This window comes from Lactuca serriola, chromosome 4, assembly GCF_051521515.1.
Source record: "Lactuca serriola cultivar US96UC23 chromosome 4, Lser_US96UC23_V15, whole genome shotgun sequence".
Lineage (NCBI taxonomy): Eukaryota > Viridiplantae > Streptophyta > Magnoliopsida > Asterales > Asteraceae > Lactuca > Lactuca serriola.
The window spans coordinates 120,573,169-120,598,146 of record NC_136411.1 but is presented as its reverse complement, the minus strand read 5'-3'; the positions used below and the strand labels follow the sequence as shown (position 1 = coordinate 120,598,146).

The following is a 24,978-nucleotide window of genomic DNA, read 5'->3' as shown; positions in this document are numbered from 1 at the left end:
CACATAGCAATCACTCTATGCCTATCACTCTTTATAAACCACAACTGATATCCATTAGCTACTGCATAGTTAGTTAATGCAAACCTGAGTTGAGAAGGGGACCCGTAACACTCTCCAACTACATGCTTCATTTGCTTCCAATGTATGTCTGGATCATGAACCCTGTACTCTACACCTACTTCACCGTCATTTTGATCACCAATATGATCATGTTATGGATCCTTAACACCACCTTCCTGATCATCATCTCCCATTCCATCAAGAGTCCTCCTTAGCATATTTTCATCACATAATATGTTAAGGAATGGTTCATCAGACAGGTTTGAGGTTGGTTTAAAGGTCTCTGGTGCAAAATCCAAGAAAGAGAAATCTATGAGATCATCATCAGAGTCCTCGTCCCTTACATAAACCTTTTCAGGCCCTTTCACCTTTTTAGTTCCAGATGATGAAGCCATCTGTTCAAGATGGAAAATTAAACTTGTAAGTGACACTATGGAACTCGATTATGAAAGATAAGAACACACATACACATCAATTTCTTATTGGCACCCCACGTACCTTTCTACTTCAGTGATTTTCAACTTCAAAATAAAAGTTTTTTTGCATGCAACAATGGTGTAAGAAACCATTTTCAAACCCTTCTTCTTCCTAAGACCAACTACATGAAACCTTTTTTTGATGCAAGACGTTTCTGTGAAAGGTGATATTTGGTGGTGTACGAACGATCGAGCAGTATAGGAGAGTGGTGACCGGCTGCGTACCTTGACCTGTTGTTAACCGGCTGATAAAATGATTTTGAAACGGGGTCACAATTATTTAGGCTAATTAGACACAACAAATCAATTTAGGGCTAATTTAGAATTGGAATGTAAAACTTATGACTTTTATGGTATTAACCCTACAATATACTCGTATGAGAAAAAAAGAAAAGAGTAAACGATATGGTACGATAATTTTTCTAGAGTTGCATACGGTATACCCATATGAGAAAAAAAGAAAAGATGAAACGACATCGTATGATAATTTTTTCTTGCATCTTTAACGTACTACGCACACAAACACAACCGTACCGCTATATAATAACTACAACAACAATTAGGGTTTTTTTAACCCTCTTTCTCTTGATTTTACTCGCTCCATCGACAAAATTTTCTCTATACACTTCTGCAATCACCGGTCGCCTTTCAGCCGATCGGTTTGAATTGAATTAAAACACTCACATTTATCCTTAATTTATCAATTTGAGTTCTCAATACTTCTTCTTGTGTTTGTTAGATTTTGGGTTGATTCGGGTCCTTTTCTTGATACATCGGGTGTTATTTTGTGTGATTTGTGAGCGACGATGATAAGGGTTCAGTGGTTCTTCGATCGTCGTTGATCGTTGGATACGAAAGGGGGTTTGGGGTTTTGTATGGAAACTCGTAGCCGGAAGAGGGCGGAGGCCACCTCATCAGCCCATTCTTCATCATCATCCGGCGGACCTTTCACACGTTCCAACAAACGCACTCGTCTCTCTACTACTACCTCCTCCTCCGCCTCAGCCGCAGCAGCTTCCAACGTTGTCGTTCAATCGGTTTCTACTCGTTCACGCGCTACTAACATGGAAAATTCCACCATCGAATCGTCCGGGTCTGGGTCGGGTCGTGGCCGTCGCAATAGGAAGAGTACTAATAACCAGAATATGGTATCGGATAGGGATAATTCGGAAAAAGGGAAAGAGAAAGAACATGAAGTTAGGGTTAAGGATAGAGATAATATTAATAGAGACAGCCCGTATGGACTGAATATCGATATGAGCGCTGATGGAGGTGACGACGACGACGACGATAGCGAGGGTGGGGGTGTCGGGATTTTGCATCAGAACTTGACTTCTGCAAGCAGTGCACTTCAAGGTTTGTTGAGGAAGCTAGGTGCAGGGTTGGATGATCTGCTTCCTTCATCAGCAATGGCGTCAGCCTCTTCATCCCATCAGAGCGGTCGTCTAAAGAAGATCCTTTCCGGTTTGCGTGCTGATGGGGAAGAAGGAAAGCAAGTTGAGGCGTTAACACAGCTATGTGACATGCTTGCTATTGGAACTGAGGATTCACTCAGTACCTTCTCAGTCGATTCCTTCGTGCCTGTGCTTGTTGGGTTGCTTAATCATGAGAGCAATCCCGATATTATGTTGCTTGCAGCAAGGGCACTCACACATCTGTGTGATGTTCTGCCGTCTTCATGTGCTGCTGTGGTGCACTATGGTGCTGTTTCTTGCTTCGTTGCTAGGTTGCTTACCATTGAGTACATGGACCTGGCTGAACAATCCTTGCAAGCTCTTAAGAAGATATCTCAGGAACACCCAACTGCCTGCTTGCGAGCAGGGGCTCTAATGGCAGTGCTCTCTTATCTTGACTTCTTCTCAACAGGAGTCCAGCGTGTGGCATTATCCACTGCTGCAAATATGTGCAAAAAACTCCCATCTGATGCAGCTGATTTTGTCACGGAAGCAGTTCCCTTATTGACAAATCTTCTTCAGTACCATGATGCCAAGGCAAGAACTACAAGCTTTTGAACTTATATACTTAGTAATGGTTAACTATCTTCTTTCTTATCTCATTATGATCTTTTTGGGTATGTGTTCTATGTTTAGGTTTTGGAGCATGCTTCAGTTTGTTTGACTAGAATTGCAGAGGCGTTTGCATCATCTCCTGATCAGCTGGACGAGCTTTGTGCCCATGGATTGGTTAAACAAGCAGCCTCTCTCATCTCAACCAGTTGTTCTGGAGGTGGACAAGCATCCCTCAGTACATCCACATACACGGTACATAACTAATTTGCTTTTGTTTGCAATAAAAATCTACTCTTTGGTTCTGTTTTACTTATTGTGAAGTTTTGCACAGGGCTTAATTCGATTGCTATCTACATGTGCAAGTGGCTCTCCTTTAGGATCCAAAACTTTGCTCCTTATGGGAATCAGTGGGATTCTCAAAGATATTTTATCAGGCTCTGGTCTTGTTTCAACAATGTCTGTGTCACCTGCCTTGAGCAGACCACCAGAGCAGGCAATGTTTCTCTCTCTCTCTCTCTCTCTCTCTCTCTCATGTTGTTGATTATTCAGGATGATTTCTGATTATTTTGTTTCTTTTGGCATGCAGATTTTTGAGATTGTGAATTTGGCAAATGAGCTTCTTCCTCCATTACCCAATGGAACCATAACTCTTCCTGCCAGCAGCAATCTATATGTAAAAGGGTCTCTTTTGAAGAAGTCAACTGCTGGAAGTTCTAGCAAGCAAGAAGAAACAAGTGGAGGTGCACCTGAGATTTCAGCTCGGGAGAAGCTGTTAACTGAGCAACCTGAGCTTTTGCAGCAATTTGGAATGGACCTTCTTCCTATTCTTATTCAGGTTAGATTGAAAGAGAGATGCTATAAGTTCTTTATCTGCAACTGCAACCACCCATAGAAACAAATTGACATTTCTTTTGTTCTACAGATGTATGGCTCAAGTGTAAACCAACCTGTGCGTCACAAGTGTCTATCAGTTATCGGGAAGTTGATGTACTTCAGCACTGCTGATATGATTCAATCTCTACTTGGTGTCACCAACATATCAAGGTATTATTTATGAGCAGATAACATTTATCTATCCCTATGCTATATCGGTTTCCATTTTCTTTGGATTTTGTCCAAGCAGGAATCTTTTTCTTCTTTTCAGTCCCTATTCTCCTCTTCTATCAACACATTTCATTTGTGGGTCGTCAATTTTAACAACCCATCTCTTAAATTTGTGAAATTTACTATTTTGCCCTTGTCTTCACTCTTCACATTCTAATATTTTACGATTTTTCAATGAGATTTCAGTTTCTTGGCTGGTGTTTTGGCATGGAAGGATCCACAAGTCTTGGTACCTTCCCTTCAAATAGCAGAGATCTTAATGGAAAAACTTCCAGAAACTTTCAGCAAAATGTTTGTAAGAGAAGGTGTTGTTCATGCAATCGACACACTTGCAGGATCAGGATCATCTGGTAACACTCTTTCTCCACCATTATCAAACGAGAAGATTAACGATTCTATTCCTGGATCATCTTCCTCACGCTCAAGGCGTTATCGACGCCGCATTACTACCTCCACTACAGATCCAAATCCATCTGAAGATCCCCAAAACATGGAACCGGGCCCCACAGTTGACCTTCCAACAGTCAACTCCACTCTCCGTATAACAGTCAGCACAACCGCAAAAGCATTCAAAGACAAGTACTTTCCTTCCGACCCCGGAGCCACAGAAGTCGGAGTCACAGACGATCTTTTACATCTAAAAAACCTCTGCAAGAAGTTAGGCTCTCCAATCGATGACCACAAGTCAAAATCAAAAGGAAAGTCAAAAGCTTCCGGAAACCGCTTCGTTGACTTTTCACCTGGAAAAGAAGAAAACTTATTAGGAGTAATCACCGAGATGTTAACCGAACTCAATGGGGTCTCCACATTCGAATTCATCGGTAGTGGGGTCGTATCCGCTTTATTAAACTACTTCTCTTGTGGACATTTCTCAAAAGAAAGAGTCTCAGAAGCCAATTTACCTAAACTTAGACACCTGGCTATTAAAAGATACACATCTTTCATAGAAGTTGCACTTCCTGCAAGTGTAGATGACCCAAAGCGGGCCCCAATGAGTGTTCTTGTTCAAAAGCTACAACATGCGTTGACCTCTTTAGAACGTTTTGCAGTTGTGTTAAGTCATAGTTCAAGGTCAAATTCCGGAAATGCCCGTCTGTCGTCTGGTTTAGGTGCTTTGTCTCAACCGTTTAAGCTTCGGCTTTGTAGGGCACATGGGGAAAAAGGTCTTCGGGATTATTCTTCAAATGTTGTTTTGATTGACCCGTTGGCGAGTTTGGCTGCTGTGGAGGATTTTCTTTGGCCACGTGTGCAACGGAGTGAGTCTAGTCAGAAGGTGTATGTTGGGAACTCGGAGTCTGGGACGACACCTGGCGGGGCTGCGGGTGCTTCGTCACCTTCGACTCCGGTGTCTGCGACACGTCAGCAGTCTAATAGGTCTAGGGGTTCGATTAGTATAGGGGATAATAATAATAATAATAATTCAGGGAAAAAAGAGACCCCACAAGAGAAAAATGCAAGTTCTTCAAAGGGGAAAGGGAAGGCTGTGGTGAAGTCTGGTCAAGATGATGGTAGAGGACCTCAGACTAGAAATGCTGCGAGGAGAAGAGCTGCTTTGGATAAAGATGCACAGATGAAATCTGTAGATGGGGAATCTACTTCTGAGGTATGCTTTTATTATGTGTCAAAAAATTGCAACTTACTTTTTTTTTTTTTTCAATAATCATTGCATTCACTTCCATTTCTTTCTAATACAAACCAGTTTTCACTGTAATTTTATTTTGTTCTGGTGTAGGATGAGGACTTTGATATATCACCTGTTGAGATGGATGATGCATTGGTGATTGAAGAAGATGATATTTCTGAGGATGAAGATGAAGATCCTGATGATGTATGTTTCATCGGATTATAAATCCTTACCCAATTAAGTTAAAAAGAAACCATGAATGAATTTTTTTTTCTTTCTGAATTTACAGGTGGTAGGTGAAGATCTTCCTGTTTGCATGGCAGATAAAGTCCACGATGTTAAATTACCCGAATCCACTGAAGAAAGACCCGTTGACACCCAAACAAATCCCGCTTCCGGTTCAAGCAGCCGAGGAACCGGAACCGGAATCCGTGGTTCTGATTCCGCCGATTTCAGAACCTCAAATTCCTTGGGTTCAAGGGGCACAATGTCATTTGCTGCTGCTGCCATGGCTGGACTTGCATCAGCAAACGGGCGGGGCACCCGGGGTGGGCGGGACCGCCACGGGCGACCCGTCTTGGGCTCCAACGACCCACCCCGGTTGGTATTCTCTTCAAATGGAAAGCCACTCAACCGCCATTTAACCATCTATCAAGCTATTCAAAGACAACTAGTTCTTGATGAAGATGATGATGAGAGATACAACGGGAGTGATTTTGTATCTAGTGATGGAAGCAGATTATGGGGAGATATTTACACAGTTACATACCAACGAGCCGATAACCAAACCGTGGGGTCCACAACCCCATCTAAATCCCCCAAAACCGGTTCCACCTCAAACTCCAATGATCCACGAGCACACCAAATGTCACTTTTAGACACCCTTTTGCAAGGAGAGCTTCCTTGTGATTTGGAAAGAAACAACCCGACTTACAATATCCTATCTTTGCTACGCGTATTAGACGGTTTAAACCAGCTGGCGCCACGTCTGCGTGTCCAGTCAGCAACCGATGGTTTCGCGGAAGGAAAAATCTCGAGCCTTGACGATCTAAATGTTACGGGAATCCGGGTCCCATCAGACGAGTTTATAAACGGGAAATTGACTCCAAAACTTTCTAGACAAATTCAAGATGCTCTTGCACTTTGCAGTGGTAGTGTTCCTTCATGGTGTTATCAGTTAACAAAAGCCTGCCCGTTTTTGTTCCCTTTAGAAGTCAGGCGTCAGTATTTCTACTCAACTGCTTTCGGTTTATCTCGTGCATTAAATCGGCTTCAAAATCAACAAGGTGCAGATGGACAAGGGTCGATGAATGAGCGGGAATTTAGGGTCGGGAGATTACAACGCCAAAAAGTCCGTGTTTCCCGGAATCGGATTCTTGATTCTGCTGCTAAAGTTATGGAGATGTATTCGAGTCAAAAAGCGGTTCTTGAAGTGGAGTATTTTGGTGAAGTTGGAACTGGGCTTGGGCCCACTTTGGAGTTTTACACTCTGTTAAGTCATGACCTTCAGAAAACGGGGCTGAACATGTGGAGGTGTAATTCTCAGAGTGTCGACACGTCACCGGATGTTGACCCTGATGAGAAGAAAGTTGACCTTATTTTAGCACCTCTAGGGTTGTTCCCACGTCCTTGGGCTCTTACTGTTGATGCCTCTGATGGGGGGCAGTTTGGGAAAGTGATAGAACATTTCCGGCTTCTTGGTCGTGTCATGGCTAAAGCACTTCAAGATGGGAGGCTTTTGGATCTGCCACTTTCAACTGCTTTCTATAAGCTTGTGCTTGGACAGGTAACTTGTTTGTTTACTTATTGTACAGGTGTCTTTTTCTTCATTATGTTGTTTGGGATTGATGAAACATGAGGGGGTTTGTTTTAATTACAGGAACTTGATTTGCATGATATTTCACTATTTGATGCTGAATTAGGCAAGACATTGCAAGAATTGCAAGCTCTTGTTTCCAGGAAACAGTATCTGGAGTCTATACATGACAGAAATGAGATACTCAACTTAAGGTTCAGGGGTGCTCCAGTTGAAGATCTTTGCTTGGACTTCACACTTCCTGGATACCCTGATTTTGTTCTCAAAACAGGCGATGTTAATGTAATTTTTAGTCTTTTTTCCATCTTTATTGTTTATGTGTTTATGTTTATCTAGCGATTAGTTTGTTGATAAGCTTGTGTTTTCCAAATTCACAGGTCGATTTAAATAATTTGGAGGAATACATTTCACTGGTGGTTGATGCTACTGTGAAGACTGGTATCACAAGGCAATTGGAAGCATTTAGAGCTGGGTTTAATCAGGTCATAATCTTTGTCTAATATGCTAAATTGTTTATGGAATTAGAAAACACACAAAATAATTTTTTTTAAGCTAATGTTTTGTCTTATTATGCTCAGGTTTTTGATGTGTCAAGTCTACAAATATTTTCTCCAAGTGAGTTGGATTATTTACTTTGTGGGCGCAGAGAAATGTGGGAGGTAAATTGGTCAACATAACATGTGTATTTCATGAAAATGATATGATGTAAAGTATTCATGTTTCTTTTAAATGCAGGCTGATACACTTGTGGAACACATTAAATTCGACCATGGATACACTTCCAAGAGCCCTGTAGTAATTAACGTGAGTAATTTTTGTTTTTTAAAGATTTATAAGTTTATAGTATAATTAATAATAATAATTTTGTTTATGTCTGTTTGTTAGTTGCTTGAGATAATGGGAGAGTTCAATCCAGAACAGCAAAGGGCTTTCTGTCAGTTTGTTACTGGTGCACCTCGGCTTCCTCCAGGTGGCTTGGCTGTCTTGAACCCTAAGTTGACCATTGTCAGAAAGGTAAATTTTATTTTATACCCTTTTTCATCATCATCAATAAATATACCAAACTAGGTGAATTACCAAATTGCCCCTCACATGATGACATGACACAGCACTCTTCGAGCTCCAACAACACGACATCAAATGCTGCGGGTGGAGTATCGGAATCTGCAGATGATGATTTGCCAAGTGTCATGACATGTGCCAACTACCTCAAGCTTCCTCCCTATTCCACCAAGGTAAACAAACTGTGCATCATAATGTCTTGAAAATATTAGGATGTTTTTTTTATGTAATGGAAAGAAATGTTGATATGTTGCACAAATAAATGAAAGTAGATTCCTATTTGTTGTGTTAACGATGTATTATTATTGATTTGGATTACAGGAGATCATGTACAAGAAACTAGTGTATGCTATTAATGAAGGGCAGGGATCATTTGATTTGTCATGATTGGAATTGTGTATATTTTGTATCAGAGAAAAAGATCATCAATCAATCAATCCATCAAATCTTTGAAATCATTTCTTTTGTTAACTGGTGCATAATTATTGGGGGGCTACTACTACTCTACTCAATAAACCTTTCTTTAGGTGGAGGCATAATACTTAAGATCAGGTAAGTATCTAAATATTTTCTCTAATCTTTTTTTTTTTTCTCTCAAAAAAACTATAAAACACACTTTGGTAATTTATTTTTTTGGTTTGTTGTTTAGTTGAATGTGTGGAAATGATTGGTGAAAGGTGGAGGTAGAGAAAGAAGGAAGTTGAAGTTGAATTTTCTGGATGTTTTAATTATATTACAAGGCTTTTGTAAATAAATAGTGGAATGTCATAAAACTTCTGCTGCCTGCTCTTGCTCTGCTTACAACTTTGTTCTCTCACATTTTCATTTTGCATACATTTTCTAATCTCTGCTTTATTATTTACTTGGAATTTTTTCCCTATACATGAATAGCTGATGCAACTTTTATATTTATTTTTGGTTTTGTTTATTATTTTGCTTTTCATATCTATTTTTCTCTTCTTTAAGAAAACATAGTCGTATTTGAACATTCTTTTTGAGAATATTTGTTTGTGTGTTAACCGGTTTCCAAAAAAAGGTTAATGGCTTTGGTCTTTACCATGAGTAAATGTGTTTTTTGCGTCAAAACGGTGAGATGTTATGTGTGTCGTATACATAGACAAGAATGTGTATCAACAACAAAATGTTTACTTATGCCAAAAAAAACATTATACTTAAATACTTATGCTAAAGACAACTGGCACTTATTGTGGACATGATCTTTAGGAGTGTGTGGATGCTCGATATTGATATTGGGTTGTGTTGCTATGTTGTACTTCACTTGGGATTTTGTAAAACATGAGAGACGAGACAAAGGAGGTCCTGGGTGAGGATTTGGAATGCTATTTGATGCCTAAGTTAGTCGTGGTATTATGAGGGTTTAAGTTAGGTCACTTGAGATGGGGCTTCAACTTCCTAATGTTTTTGGGTGTGCAATCAAGCAGTATTGTGTTCATGTCTCTCAATGGAATCCTAATGTTATGTCCAAATTGATAAGTTTCGAGCTAGTGTACTGTGCCAATGGGTTAAGAGATGCGATAATTTCGTCGTTATCATCGTATTATCTGCAGTGATGAGAACACATTCTTAACTTGCGATCATGTTTGTAATCCGAACTCATCTTTTCCCAAAAGCTATTTTGGTGCTGATTGAGATGAGCTCTTCCTGGGGACAACATAAGAGGAGTTATTGTTGTTGTATGTGAAAAACATTACATGATTTTTTATATTCTTGTTCACCAAAATTATTAATTAAATAATTAAATATATATATATATTTTAAAACACGTATTTATATGTAAAGACGTAATAAATAGATATATAAAATGTATTTATACTTTAAAAAACGTTTTAATGTGTTTTTTCCAATCAACTGGTAATAGGCTTTTGTTGTATACATTAGGTGCAATTTCGTATCCCTTCACATAATTTATTAAAAATAAAAGATAAATTAAAAAAAAAACTTAACGATATCTACCATAATAAATGAAAACCATTTTGACACATGTCATTTACTCAGTATTTTTATCTTACGTCATTATTTTTTATCTTATGTCATTATGTAAGATTTTTAAATTTCTTTAATTCCATATGTCATTATATGATATTTTTATTTTTTTATTAATAAAAAATTATTAAATTCCAATAATTAATACTTCTATTATATATGTAAAATATTCATTGTATTAAATATATAAATCAATACTATAATTATTGAAACATTTATTATTTAATGTAAAATTATTTTTCTCCATAAAATGAATATAATAGTAAACAGATTGTTTTTTTCTAACACTAAAAACATTTATTATATTTTTTGTTACATGAATTAAAATAATGGAATGCTATAAAACAATAGTCAAAATTGACATTTAATAACTTTAACTAAGGAAGTATCCCCGTTTTGTGGGGTTCGGATTTCAATTCAACTTATTTTTAAGTATAATATTGTTACACAAAGAATTTACATAACGATGCTATAAAAAACAAATAAACTAGAATTCGTTGCTATTGTTGCTTTAATGAAACTCGATAGGATTTCTAAAGAACCGGAGGCTCATAAGAGATGGTCCACGAAATCATCAAATGAAAATCAGTGCAGTAGAGCATGAATCTTTTAGAAAAGTCTTATTTCTTTCTTTTCCGTCCTCAAATATAATATAACCCACATTAGCTAAATTCAATTCAAATTAGATGACATAAATCTACCTTAGGTCCCGTTTGATAGTTTCTGTCTGGGAAAGTGTTGTCTGGGAAAGTTTTCTGACTGGGAAAGAAACCATGTTGTTTGATTGTACATCTGATTGATTGTGCTGAATGATGAAAAAAAGTAATAATTCAATAAAAAAATTAATAATCTAATAAAGAAAGAAAGAGGCGGGGTTTGGTGTATAATTGTCTTTCCAGCCCATTCAGCCAGAAATATATGATTTTAGGGCTTTCTGGGAAAGACATATGTTACCGGGAAAGACCCCTTCTTTTGTGCAAATCAAACAGTCTTTCCGGTCCATTCAGCCAGAAATATCTGTTTGGACCTGGAAAGATGCGTATCAAACGGGGGCTTAAATACTCTCCTATGTAAGCCTATATTTCTTTGACGTTGGTGAGAACCTCATCATCCCATGGTTTACGTCTACAAGCAAGCAGCCCTATTTCCCTTGGCATTCCCAATTTAGACATCATACAACTACAATATGGGTAAACTAAAAAAAATAATAATCAAAATATCAACGCATGTTAAATGAATTAAAAATGAGCAACATACACGTTTTATCATTAGCAACCATGTCAAACCTAAGTCTCGTCTCAATACCTTGATTTATATCCTCCATTTGTCGGCTTTCCTTCTCTTCAATATCATATGCCATTTGTGGCACTCCATCTTGATCTTCCCATTCTTTTTCATCTTTAGTTACATCTAAATTCTCATCCATTTGGTCATAGTAGTCCATTGAAACAAACCAAAAGAAAAAAAAATTACAATGAACATGAACGAAATAGAAATCAACTGGCATGACCATAATATTAGATCAAACCAAAGCATACAGGTTATGGACATACCAAGGATAATATGAGAATAATAGTTAAAAGTTATTCCATTAATAATGAAAAGAGCAATTTGTTTGACTTCCTCATCATGCACTATTTTCAAACTCAACCACTAGTAAAAAAAATCTAGAGTCCTCTTTGGAAGCATTTGATGATTGTATTACAATTTTTAACGCCTTAGTTGAAAATATAGTTAAATAAAGAACTGATATTCCGAGTTTTCATGTTTTATAATTACCTGACTGGGCATTGCTTCCTATTTCTCTCTTTTGTCTTGATCAAATTCATGAATGTCCTCATCTAGATACACAGAGCTATCCACATATAAGCATACAACATCAACTTTCTGCCATAATACAAAAACCATTGAAGTGTTGAAGAAGGATCCAGATAAATCAATGTTATTATAACCAGATTAATAAAAAAGTGAAATATATGATAGGCGATATACCTTTGGAAGGTAATGTGGTGTCGAATAGATCTCATGAGGAGGCTGTTAATGGCTTAATTTCTCAATTTTAGGGTCGAAGCCATGCATTTTAGAAAAGGTAATAGAGAAAGAAGCTGAATTTTTATGCTCTGCCAGCCTTTAAGTAAATAGAAACAATCAAAAAGAGTATTCACATCTATCTTTGTTCCAAAATCCATACATGAACATCACCTTCTTCCTTTTCATCTACGTCAGAAATTCAACTCCGTTAAGCGTGCTCAAAGCACAAGTGATGCAAATTGTTAATGTTTACTTCAGCTACAAATACAATCAACCAAAAATTAACATTCGAAATTGAACTCGGGAAAGTTAGAGTAACCTGGCGGTGAAGACGCCAAATAAGGGTGAGGCGATGGAGACCATCGATCGATTGTGGGATGTTTGTGCCCTGAAGGGATGCCGATGAGTTTAGAGAGAGATGGAGGTTTTTGGAGAGGGGGAAGCATCGACATAAATGTCTATGAGCGGTGGGTAAACAAAAAAATCAACAAATAGAGAAGAACTGTTCATAGGGGAGCATATGATTTATATATAAAAAATGGTGGATTACAGGATTTTAAATTTTCGACTATTTTTGTTAAGTATTTTTATCTATTTATAATATCAATTTTTATATGTTATATGACAATTAACTTGTATATATAATTTACATTTTATACATGTAATACAATTACAAAGAAAGAAACTGTGAATCCAATTATATAATGCGGATATAACATACAAGTTTTAATCTACTTCTAATTTTAGGATTACATTATCCGTTATCTAATGATGCTAAAGACAAAATAAAATTTTGAAAATTATATTTGGATAACTGGTGATTTAATTTTTGTCCACCACATAAAACGATATTTCTTTTTCTATCATACAATGTTTTTAAACTTTTCTTCAATAATTCTTATATTACAAATTGATGTTAAGTATATTGATTAATTACTTCTATATAGATCTTTTGCGACATAACCAACACATATTTGTATTAACTATTGTTATTATTGCATACCAAATGATCGTCATGATCATCATTGCTTTGAGTCTATTTCCAGTTTTAATTTAATAAATCCATTATCTATCATTTTCGATGATATCACTACGCTTATTTTATCTTTTTATCTTAATATATACGTTAAGTTATAAATATTTATACATATAGTATAACTTATATCGTCTATATTTTTCGTTTGTATTTATTTGTGATTCAAAGAAGTATTTTTAAATTTGTGATTCATAACAACTATTTACAATTAACAATAGTTTTTTTATTAGTATATAGTTTAATTACCTATTTATTCATCATTTCGTTTGTATTTATTTCGAAAGTTTACTTTAAAATATGTTTAATGTTAAACATTAATATTAAATTTTTATTTTTAATAAATCCGTCTAATACACACGGGTCTCACACCTAATATATATATATATATATATATATATATATATATATATATATATATATATATATATATATATATATATATATATATATATATATATATATATGAAAGGTTGAAAAGCAAATAAAGCTTCTACCCCAACCAGTAAGACCATCCACATCAGTGCAATGCCACTAATCTTTCAACTACGCCACATCAGCTTTGCAATTACCATCCACATCAATACAATACAAATTATCTTTCCAAAGTGGACCCCATTGACACATCACCAATTAATTTATAAAACTTAAAATAAATCTAAAATTAATTATAATTAATAATGTTATATATATATATATATATATATATATATATATATATATATATATATATATATATATATAGTATCTATTCATAATGTTTTGCCAATAAATTATTTATCTTTTTACTCATTATAATTATTTTTTATGGGGTGTTTTTTAAACTACCGTAAAGAAAAGCAATATAAAACAATATAAAAGATACAGTAGCATTGCAACTCTTTTTGCGGTTGAAAGACAAAGAGGTAATATTAGTGACATGACACTTCCATTTAATTTGCAAGACAGATGTGGATGCTTTAAGGCTTTGGCCTTCGTTTGAAGGGAAAACACCTAGGTTTGAAAATCTCCTCCATCAATTATCTAAAAAAAAAACTCTTTTTTCTCGGTAAGGAAGAAGTTCACGTCAGCCTCCACATCATAACATGCGTCGAGTTGGCATGGTGACTTGATGAAAAGGTCATAATGCGGCAAAATGAAGAATTTTTTCGGTTTCTTGAGTTTTTTTTATCCAAAAGAATAATTTATGAGGTTTTTTTTTTTATTTTTTTTTATTTTATTTTTTTTTCTCTCAAAACGAAACCCCAACAAAAGCTTGTTAAGTTACGTTAAGTTACATAGTGACATGTTCTAAACACAAATTGGGGGGAAAAGTTTTTCCACCGTAGAAAACTTGAAAATTCCCTCCAAAAACCAGCAAAATTTACATAAGGATACATATCTATCTGACTCGATGCAAACAGCATACTGCTACAAGAATCAGACAAGCCATTAAATCCATCATGTCAACACACGGTGATGATCTCGATCTTCTTCTTTCCCTTCAAGATAGGGTGCTAGAAACCCCTCCTTCTTCTCCTTCGCCCCATTCACCTGGTAATATATGTATATTTTATGTTATTGAACTCCAGCTTAATTGTTTTTTAATTAGTGTGTTAATTCGTAAAAGCCGTGTGGGTTTCGTCTCATTTCGTTCGGAGCAAAAGCACACCGCATACTGCTATCCTTTACAGATTCAGTGTGCGTTTTGTTGATTGTTCAATTTACAAAAATAAATAACTCCAGCTTGTTAGTAGATTTGATCAAATTTGGACGAGGAGACATATCTGGTAAACCCTAATCTGCATGATTGGTTGTTTGATTGTTCGATTTAGGTCAGTGAACTTTTAATTGCACATAATCTATTGTTTCACCATCGCAAATTCAATTAGGGCAATGCAATTTCTTCAACTTTTATCGGATTGCTTTAACTTTTAGAATATTGAAGGGTTTCTCACAATCTCTTTGTAACTGCACTATAACTTTTCTTAATTTCCATGAGCTTCGTAATCCTTAAGCTTGTAACGAGTGTGTTCATTTTCAAAAAACCTACGTGGATCTCTCTCAATATCTATATGAATACAGGATATCTATCTGACGATGGATCTGCAAGACAGAGGGGACATGCAGACATGTCTGTTTTCAGAACCGCTGTTGAGGATTGTCTAGATTATGAGCCTGAACCCTCCAAGAAACCACTCAAATCCAGCCATGGAAAAAAGTCAAGTGATGTTGATGTTGAAAAGTTTTCTGGTTTGAGAATCCAGTAGGTGACTTCATTTATAATTTGAAACACAGAACATGTATTATGTATATGTAAAGTTATATACACACAATCACACCCTAAGTTTTTCTTATATCCCCTTTATTTTCAGGAATCAGTTGGTTTCTCGAACAGAATTGAGTGATCGATTAGCTGATATTCGATTTGTTCGTTTAACAGCAATAAAGTACACTTCATAACCCTCTATGAGCTTTCTTTTTTCTTCATTACTTTGATGCTAAGTTCATTTCATAACTTGTTCTTTTTTAGGAATCTTTTATCAGGGGATACTCTTTCTGGATGTTGGGCAACTATTGGAGTTTTATGTGAGAAAGGGGAAATAAGGACTAGTTCTACAGGGAAACCCTACAGCATATGGACTATTGGATGTTTAGATGAAAAAACTGTTTCCCTTTTCTTGTTTGGAAATACTTATCAAAAGAATAGTAAAGAAGAAATTGGAACAATCTTTGCTCTATTCAATTGTGAAGTTAGAAAGAATGCAAAATCGGTACTACTTTTTACCTTTTACTGTTTTTATCTTTTTTTTTTACTCCAAAAAGGTGGGGCATTGAATTGCTCTTATTCTCTTCTTTGTGCAAAAGACATGAATGCCCTTCTCATCATCATCATTGATCATAATAATATAATATCAACAGTGCTGTATCAATTTCTTTTCAGAAATCAGGATTTACTTTGACAGTTTTTTCTGCTCCACAAGTGTTAAAGTTGGGTACTTCTGCTGATTTTGGACAATGCAAAACTTGTAATCAAGTTATTAACAAGTATGTGATTAGAATCCTTTTATGTTTTTGTCAATATTTATAGTTTTCACTTCAAATCTTTTACTCTTGTTTTAGAATCCTTATTGTTCTTGTTAACACTATTTTTTTTTTGGATTCTAGACGCCATGGAGTATATTGCAAGTTTCATACAAAGGTAACTTTTCTTGATCTTTCTTTTCTTTCCATTTTTGGTAACATCACACTAATTATATATATTTATAATTCCAACAGAATGCATCAGAAAAATATTCAACTAAAAGAGTAGAGTTCATGGGAGGGTATGAAAACAAATTTCCATATTTACTATTTAGTTATTTACATTTCTATTCATTCAAGTTATTTAACATTCCAAAGTTTTCTTTATGTATTTTCAATTTTTATTTTTCATATTAACAAACAAACAGATAAAAGTAGGTTGCTATTTTTTGCATTTACTTCAGGAACTTAAGAACAGCCTTCAATTATAAAGAGAGAATGCAGACAGAAGGCATTTACATGGTTGAAAACCAGACAAATGTAGCTAAACATGGACAACCTGCAAAAGTTCATTCTATTGAAGGGTTAAGAAGGGCATTGAGGTTTAAAATTAATTTCTATTTTTAGAAGTGAAAAATCTTTTAAATTATAAAAAAAGAAAAAACATGGCCTTATATAATTTTATATACTTGTGTAACAGTAATGCAGGAAAAGTGACAACAAATACTTACTCACAAGGAATTCGATTTCTATCACAAGTTGCAGGTATTATTATTATTATTATTATTATTATTATTATATTATATTATATTACATTAATTACCTAACTTTTTTTTAATAATAATAATATTGTTGAGTAAAAAATTAATTTGATTTACAGGGAAATCGAGTCCAGTTTTAAACAAACCAGTAAAGAGTTCAACAGATAAAAGGTAAAATGTCATGATTCCTTCATTTATGTTTCTTTCTTTTTTTAGAAAGTTGGTGACTTTCTAATTTTTTTGATTTTTGGGTTTTTAATAAAAAAGGAAATCAGAGGTTGTGGGGTCAAATCCACCTGATGTCAAAACAAGTCAGCAACTAAATGCAAAGAGAGTAAAGATTGAAAAAAGTCAAATGCCACAAGTGGAAGTCAAACAAGGGAAGGAAAAAACGGTTGAGTTAGAATATGTTAGTTCGGATGATGATTCTGATTCTATTTTTTGAGATTTTTATGTGTTTTTGACATGAATTTATAACTTATTAATGATTGTAGTTCAATGGAGATACAAAATGGTTTGATTTTAGATAGGTTGACTTTTTCTCCATTGAAATTTTGTATAAATTGTAAGAGATTAAATATTTTAATTTCTATTCTACTCAAAAAGATAAACCAAGGTTGGACTGAAATTGTTCTTGAACTTGTATGTGTGCAAATGACATAAATGCCCTCCTTACCTCATTATCAAAAATAGCCATAGAAAGAATTTTCTAGTTACATTTAGTCATGTCTTGTGTAACAAAAGGCAGCTTGGATGCTGAACAAAATCTTTATTGTACTTTGCTTGTTGATTTTGTTATATGAAAATTTTACTTTGACATTGACTTTGTTATTTTATTGGGTTAATAACATAAAAACCACTATATCTTGATATGTTTCCCAATTTAATCATTGAATTTTAATTTGTTCCAAAAAATCACCCATTTTTGGAGCTTGTTTGTTTGTTTATCATACATTCAAGTGAATAATCCGACATTCATATTTTCTTTATTTCATTGATTTAATGTTTATAAAATATAACCAAAGATAAGAACATAAAGGGTAAAAACTCAAATTACAAAAAATAGCAGTTAAGTTCTCAAATTAAAAAATGACTAGAAATAAACAAATCTTTCTTGATGCAACTTTACTACCCGATACAAAACCCTAGATGGCTAGATTTGCATGTGTGAAGGTATGCTCTACAAATTAAATTGGAAAAGAAAGTGAATGGGCTGATTAAAAGATGTTAAAAAAGCTTAACTTTATTAGTATAATGTAATATATAAAGTAAAAAAAATAATTTTATATTAGAATATATATAGTCTCATTTAGGCTCGCGAGCCTAATCGAACTCTGTAACCGAAGCTCGGGCTTGTTTAAGTCGAGATCGAGTCAAGTTATTAACGAGTCGATCTCGAGTAGCTTGACTCATTTACACCCTTAGGACCAACCATGTAAGTTTTAGAAACCATAAGGACCATGTTTGTCAAAAAATATAATAGAGCCTGAAGTTATGATTTTTGTTAAACCATAGGGACCATTTATATAATAGGTGGTCCATGTGAGTATGTGACTCAACATGTAAAACACTTAATTATACTGATCCTAGTGTTGGGAAGACCTACTTTTTGAAATATATGTCAAAAGTACAAGTTGTAGGTTGAGTTTGTTTACTAGAAAATGTCTGGAAAAACCAACTACTTTCAAGAAGTAATAAGTCAAACACAGGAGTGAATGTGGTTGGATGTTCTCCACATTTCCACATGACTTGTTACTAACCCTACCTTCTGATAGTGCATTTGAATTGTATATATATATATATATATATATATATATATATATATATATATATATATATATATATATATATATATATATATATATATTGTCGTTACAAGTTGACAAGTTGTAACATAATTTGGTATATGAGTGTGCCATCTATTTCAAATGACTAAGCAACTAAGTGGAGTTACTCCGGATGTACAGTTTTATGCTAAAAAAGTTAGGTGTATGCTAGTTAAAAGAAAATAAAATGTGTGTAATACCTTTTGATGATGATAATAGAACAAGCATATGTGGACCAGTTTTTTTAAATAAAATAAGTTTTTTGCAATTATCATTTTGATTGTAAACTGTTATCAACGTTCCATTTTTTATTTTATTTTTTTCAATTTTCATTCTAAAGGTTTTATTGCTGATGCTCGTTAACTTTTTAGCGAAATATTGGACTTGTCCCGTATTTTTGCTTAATTTTCTAATAGTGTTTTAAACAAAATACAAAATCATAGTCAATGTGCATACAACTAGGTTACTCTTTTACAAATAGATGGATACTGGTAATTAACCCTAAAAATTCAAATAATGTTTTCCAAACTAAAAGTCTATAACATGTTACAAAAAGTAATAAAAATGTTTAATAAAACTGGAAATTCTTGGTGCATGGAAGGTTTGGCCTCCTAAAAGTTAGTAGGGGACATGTGTGGTTGGAGGTAGAAATACAAAAGTGTCATTATTTGGGAACTAATTATTCCAAATTATGAATATGGACAAGTAGTTTGATGATGATTGAGTCTCACTTTACACTTCAACAACTACTTAACTAAACCCTTAAGAAATCATCCTTGACTTTTGTTTTGGTAATCATGCCAGAATAAAATAAAGCTTTATGTATTTTTTCACATTTGTTTGGTAAATTTGCCATATCAAGTAAAAGTATTGTTTTTAAAAACAACCTAGTTGCGTTTCCAAATTATCATACATGTGTACTTAATCAAATGACTTATAGTCTTGCGTTTTCTGGAGCTGATGAAAATATATCCCTTATCCAAAGGTTGATGATTTAAGTCTCGATGAAGACGAAATGTATAAATTTAGGAGTAGTATAGTGAGTGTGTGTATTAGCCGTTCTAAAAAAAGAAACGTGTTTAACCCATACGAATTTAAATAAATAAGTATTATTACTTTTGAACACACTTACATCTTTTTTTTTATACCACAAGTTGAAGCTTATGAGATTCAAACATGAGTCAGCTATATTTGAAATGTTTTATCCCTACAAAATTACATTCTAAATTTATATGATTTTTTTGTTAAAACATCAACATCAATATATTGTCACCTACGTGTCATATTTAGCAAAAAGGATCACATAGTCTTGCTTTCTCTTTTTTAGTATTGGAATATCATTCTTAGGTGGTAGTTTAGTACACCATTCAAACATGACCGGTTATCTACCTTCACTAAATACCACAAAACTTGATGTAACAATTAACAAGTATTGAATGCTTCACGAGTACTCATTGTCTCACAATGTGTTAAATGTGAGGGCCATTATGACAACAAGCAAACTAATTATAACGGGTCCTACCTAATTACATTTAACAATTTTGTTCTATTTTAGACGTTATAAAATCTCCCTATTCTAATAAAAGAGTAGTTTTATTCTCTTTTTGACATTTGTCACCATATTAAACCTCATAATTAATGCAAATTTTATTTTTCTTTTGCTATGTTTCACCTTATTATGTCTCATAATTAATAAATACCATTTGTCAACATATTAATTCTCCATTTCAAATTTCAAATTTTAAATTTCTCATTCTAATTACATTAAATTAACAACATTAGAATAAAAATTAAAATAAATTTAATACAAACTATAAAGTGATATAATTTTACATATTTATTTAAATCAATGATTATAAAATTATATAACTAAAAAAACCTCTTAATTAATAATTTATTTAAAATATGTTATTAATAATTTTAAATTTGATCTATTAAAGTTTAATTAGTTTTATAACCGTGGTTCCCACGGGTTATAAACTAGCGAGTTATAAATATATTACACACCTAATATATTATATGTCTAAACAATTAATATGAATAATCAACTTCTCAAAAAGTTTGGGTTTTTAACAAAAAGGAAAGTTACATAATTGTTCACAAATACTGAAGTTACCATTTGCCCATTAGGCATTTGCAGCTAAGCCACACAATATGTCTTTACAGTTAACCAACAAAACTGTTTTGTACAACCATCTAAATGGCATTTATTGAGTCCTAAATAATGTGGAATCATGCACGGGACCATAAGATGCGTTGGATTATTGGATTTATGTTTATATGCAATTAATGAAACGATAGAAATATCGTGTTCAAACAGTTAATATATATATAAGGTTTGTTTTCCTAATCATATATATATTTATAGTTTTAATTTTTTATAGCTCAAGAAGTAGCATAGTCTTCGTTTTTAGCATATTGCTTCTAGTGTATCTATCACATGTGTTGGAGTATATGACTTATAACATATTGACGTTGGAGTATATATAAAAATTGTATTAATGCCTCTCATGGTCGATCCCTTCAAAAGCTTTTTGGTTTTGTATACGTTTTTACTTCCACCATATTTGTATAATTGCTATGCATATTACGAAACCCTACTTCTATCAGTAGGGTATTTTTGACGTCTTTGCTTTAATTCTCAAATTTTATTTTATTTAGATCTTGTTACATATGGTTGATATTGATAACAAATAATAAACTACGGAAAATGACTAGGGTTTAATTATTACAAGAAAGAGAAAATAAAGACTTATAAATAGAAGAACAATCAAGGGTTAACTTAGCTAGAAGTCTATAACCCAAGATAAAAAGGAAAAATACAAAAATACAAAAGGGGCCAATAACCTATTATAACACTCACTCAAACTCATAATGGGACAACGATAAACATTAAGAGAGTTTGCCAGATAGGAAACGAAACCGAGATGCTGATTGAGTCTTCGTGAAAATATCAACAATTTGCAAGGCCGACCAAACATATGGTAACAAAATGTTTCCAAGTTGTATATGATGGCGAGTAAAATGACATTAAATCTCAATATGCTTTATTCGCTCATGGAAAACATAATTATTTGCAATATGCATTGCATTGTTGTTGTCACAATGTAAGAGAGTAGGTTGAGAAACATTTACGCCAATTTTTGTAAGAAGCCAACATAACCAAACAATCTCACAAGTAATCAAAACCATTACATGTACTCAACCTCTATATAAGATCAAGAGACAACCTGTTGTTTCTTACTTTTCCAAGAGATAAATGAATCTTTAAAGGAAATACATAAACTAGTGGTGGATTTGTGATCACTGGGATCGAAGAACGGCTATAGATATATTAGAATACGAAGAACGACTCTCTAATGAACAATAGTACGAGCAGTAACAAACTGGCTAACCAAATGAACTACATGGCTATATCGGGCATATGGTAGTCAGATAAATAGATTACCCACACCAGTATAGTACAAGCTCAGATCTGATAAAGGATCACCATCAGTCATAAAATGTCGGGCATTCGTTTCAAGAGGTGCGTCAATAGTTTTGCTGTTAGTAAGCTTGACACATTCAAACATATCAGAAATATACTTTAATTGAGATCGGAGATAAACTTTTAGAGATTGAGCAACCTTAGTACCTAAAACAGAAAGAAGCTATCCCAAGTCATTCATAGTAAAACGATGAGCCAAATCATATTTCAAAGACTCAATGCCAACATATTTGTCACCAATAATGCTCATTTCATCTACATATAATGATAAAAGAATTTATCCTGCACTTGTGCATCTAAAAAACAATGTTGAATCGTGATTGGTGGGATGTTAAGCCACTAAGAAAATAACAGCCTTTTGCTTGCAAATAAAACATAATATAGTAGTAATAAGAGGATTGAATCTGTGGGGAAATGGTTGTAATTCAATTATTAATGCAATCCAATTGAACAAGTAAAGTAAAACTAAACAACTAAGATTAAACTAAAGGGGGGGGGGGGTGATTTGTTTGAAAACTAAAAGACTTGAAGAATTAAAAAGCTTGCAATTAAGCAAGATGGTGAAATGCTCAAATATTAGAGATAATTGGTTAACTAAGGCAATCAAACACAAATACTTGTTTGTCTATCATTAAGATTCAATATGTAAGCTTATCATTCAACCCAAATTGGTTATAACAATTATGAAACATGATATGTCAAAATTCAAAGGTAGTATGGAGGTTCGGGTAGCCCACAACACACCTTCTTAATCAAAAGTGAGGATCTAACTGAAGCAATTGGACTCAAGAAAATTGATTAGCCTTAAGAATAAAGAAATTCTCAATTCCAAGAGGATGTCAATGATTATAAATCCATAAAGGAGTCATGATCCATGAGTTAGAGATGATTTTTACCATCGTAAAGCTCTTACTCTAATAAAATTCAATGATTCATTGCTAAATCAAAGAAAGACTAACAATTGCTTATGAAATACCAAACTCATGATCAAAATATTAAATAAGCATAAGAATTGTGAACTAATAATCACAAACATGAGATAAATAATAACCAAACATGAATCCTTCAAAACTCACAAATATCCAAAGGTTTTAGCCCAAGTCAACCAAAATAAAGTAACTAACCACTCATGGCAACAAGACAATGATCATAAAAAGGTTTTAACATCAAGGATTTAGCAAATATTAGAAGAATGAGATGATAAATGCTTCAAGCTCTCCAAAATTGCCTCCAAGCTGCTCCAATAGCGTCAGAAATCGATATAGAGGATGTAAGACCTAACTAACAAGGTAATTGATAAACCAAATGACCAAAATACCCCCGACAAGGTAGTTGTGTGGGTGGGCGCATAGAGTTGCATAGGAGACCTCACCCATTCAATGGATGTTGAATTCTCATTGGTTGATTCCTCCACTAATCCACCTCATTACTTGAGATTCCTTTGGTCCCCTTCACATCTCACAATCAAATATGGACCAATCATCTTTTTGCACCCAAAAGTATACTCTAAACCCATCTTCAAGAATCCATGAACCATCCAAGTCTTCAATACATCAAGCCCAAAAACTCTAAAATGGATCCGATAAAGCCCAATAACTCCTCAAAGGTCCACAAAGTCCAGCAACTCTGCAACAAGATAAGAACAACCGTAATGAGGCTCCAAAAACCTGCAAAATACCTTATGTAAAAGAGAAAGTACCTGATACGATCCAATATAAAGAAAAGATAAAAAAAAATGCAATGTAAAAATAATAAAAAAAGACTAAAAATGCTTAAATAAACTACATAAAAGAAGTAAATGAAATAAACTATCAGTGATTACTAGGAACCTATCCAAGAGAAGTAATCATCACATAAAATTACTCAAACCAAACATGAGGGGCTTGTTTAAGACCATATAGGTGTTTCCGAAGCCGACATACTTCACCTAGTTGGTGAGAAATACCTAGGAGGGGAGTCATGTAGACCTCCTTATGAACACCAATATTCAATAATGTGTTCTTGCCATATATTTGGAAGATATTCCACTAATTAATGTATGACACTATTATTACAGTATTAGAAAACATCATTTTGCAACATGGAAAAAGTCCCATCGTAATCCATACCATATTTTTGTGAGTATTCTTTTGTAACAAGTCTACTTTGTACTTTTTAACTGACACGTCGGGCTTTGGTTTTAATCTTGTATACGCAACGACAACCAACTATATGTTTTTAGAGTGTGAGAGGAACCTAGTATTATGTTGTTGGATTAAGGTGTCTAAGCCAGTAACTTAATTGACATATTTTTGTAATTAGAAGCAAAATACTTTTTTGGGTTGCCCTCAAAATTAGAACTTGATTAGAATGACATTTATAGAGAGAAGATGATTTATTAGATTATTATATGATTAATAAACTAATTGGAAATTATGAGGAAATGATTTGTTAATATATTATATGATTAATATATTAATTGTAAATGGAGAATTGGTTTATTAATTTATTATGTGATTAATAAATTAATATGAGATAAATTGTTAAAATAATTGATTTGTTAATTTATATGGTTGATAGATTAATATGACCTAAATTAGAATTAGTTAATTGTTAATAATAATTAATTTGAAGTTAATTTGGGATTAATTTGAATTAATTAAATGTGCAAGGGGTGAATTGTAATTGTTTAATAGTTGAACA

At 33.8% G+C, this 24,978-nt stretch overlaps 2 protein-coding genes and 1 long non-coding RNA gene across 5 annotated transcripts; 2 read left to right on the top strand and 1 right to left on the bottom strand.

Moving 5' to 3' along the window:
• Positions 1-1,094: 1,094 nt before the first annotated feature.
• On the top strand, positions 1,095-9,079 carry KAK (HECT ubiquitin protein ligase family protein KAK). 2 transcript variants are annotated; one of them, XM_079039833.1, is made up of 17 exons: positions 1,095-2,527; positions 2,627-2,797; positions 2,877-3,038; positions 3,132-3,380; positions 3,468-3,589; positions 3,836-3,999; positions 4,111-5,252; positions 5,382-5,477; positions 5,563-7,059; positions 7,153-7,371; positions 7,467-7,571; positions 7,668-7,748; positions 7,825-7,893; positions 7,975-8,103; positions 8,199-8,324; positions 8,473-8,703; positions 8,801-9,079. In XM_079039833.1, exons 1-16 carry the CDS (start codon positions 1,412-1,414, stop codon positions 8,536-8,538), a joined length of 5,514 nt encoding a protein of 1,837 aa, XP_078895959.1. In that variant the 5' UTR covers positions 1,095-1,411; the 3' UTR covers positions 8,539-8,703; positions 8,801-9,079. The 2 variants fall into 2 exon arrangements, with proteins under 2 accessions (XP_078895959.1, XP_078895958.1); XM_079039832.1 differs by having other exon boundaries at positions 3,836-5,252.
• A 170-nt stretch (positions 9,080-9,249) lies between these two features.
• On the bottom strand, positions 9,250-12,687 carry LOC145102438 (uncharacterized). 2 transcript variants are annotated; one of them, XR_013706152.1, is made up of 3 exons: positions 12,148-12,669; positions 10,857-12,042; positions 9,250-9,813 (listed from the first exon to the last, which is right to left on the bottom strand). It is a non-coding gene; the product is annotated as an uncharacterized LOC145102438 (long non-coding RNA). The 2 variants fall into 2 exon arrangements; XR_013706151.1 differs by lacking the exon at positions 9,250-9,813 and having other exon boundaries at positions 11,345-12,042; positions 12,148-12,687.
• A 1,829-nt stretch (positions 12,688-14,516) lies between these two features.
• Positions 14,517-17,611, top strand: MCM10 (minichromosome maintenance 10). Its single transcript, XM_079039831.1, has 11 exons — positions 14,517-14,755; positions 15,284-15,464; positions 15,574-15,648; positions 15,732-15,972; positions 16,143-16,246; positions 16,367-16,400; positions 16,478-16,524; positions 16,687-16,824; positions 16,923-16,987; positions 17,103-17,154; positions 17,251-17,611. The coding sequence occupies exons 1-11, from the start codon at positions 14,662-14,664 to the stop codon at positions 17,426-17,428; spliced, it is 1,209 nt and encodes a 402-aa protein (XP_078895957.1). The 5' UTR covers positions 14,517-14,661; the 3' UTR covers positions 17,429-17,611.
• Positions 17,612-24,978: the final 7,367 nt, after the last annotated feature.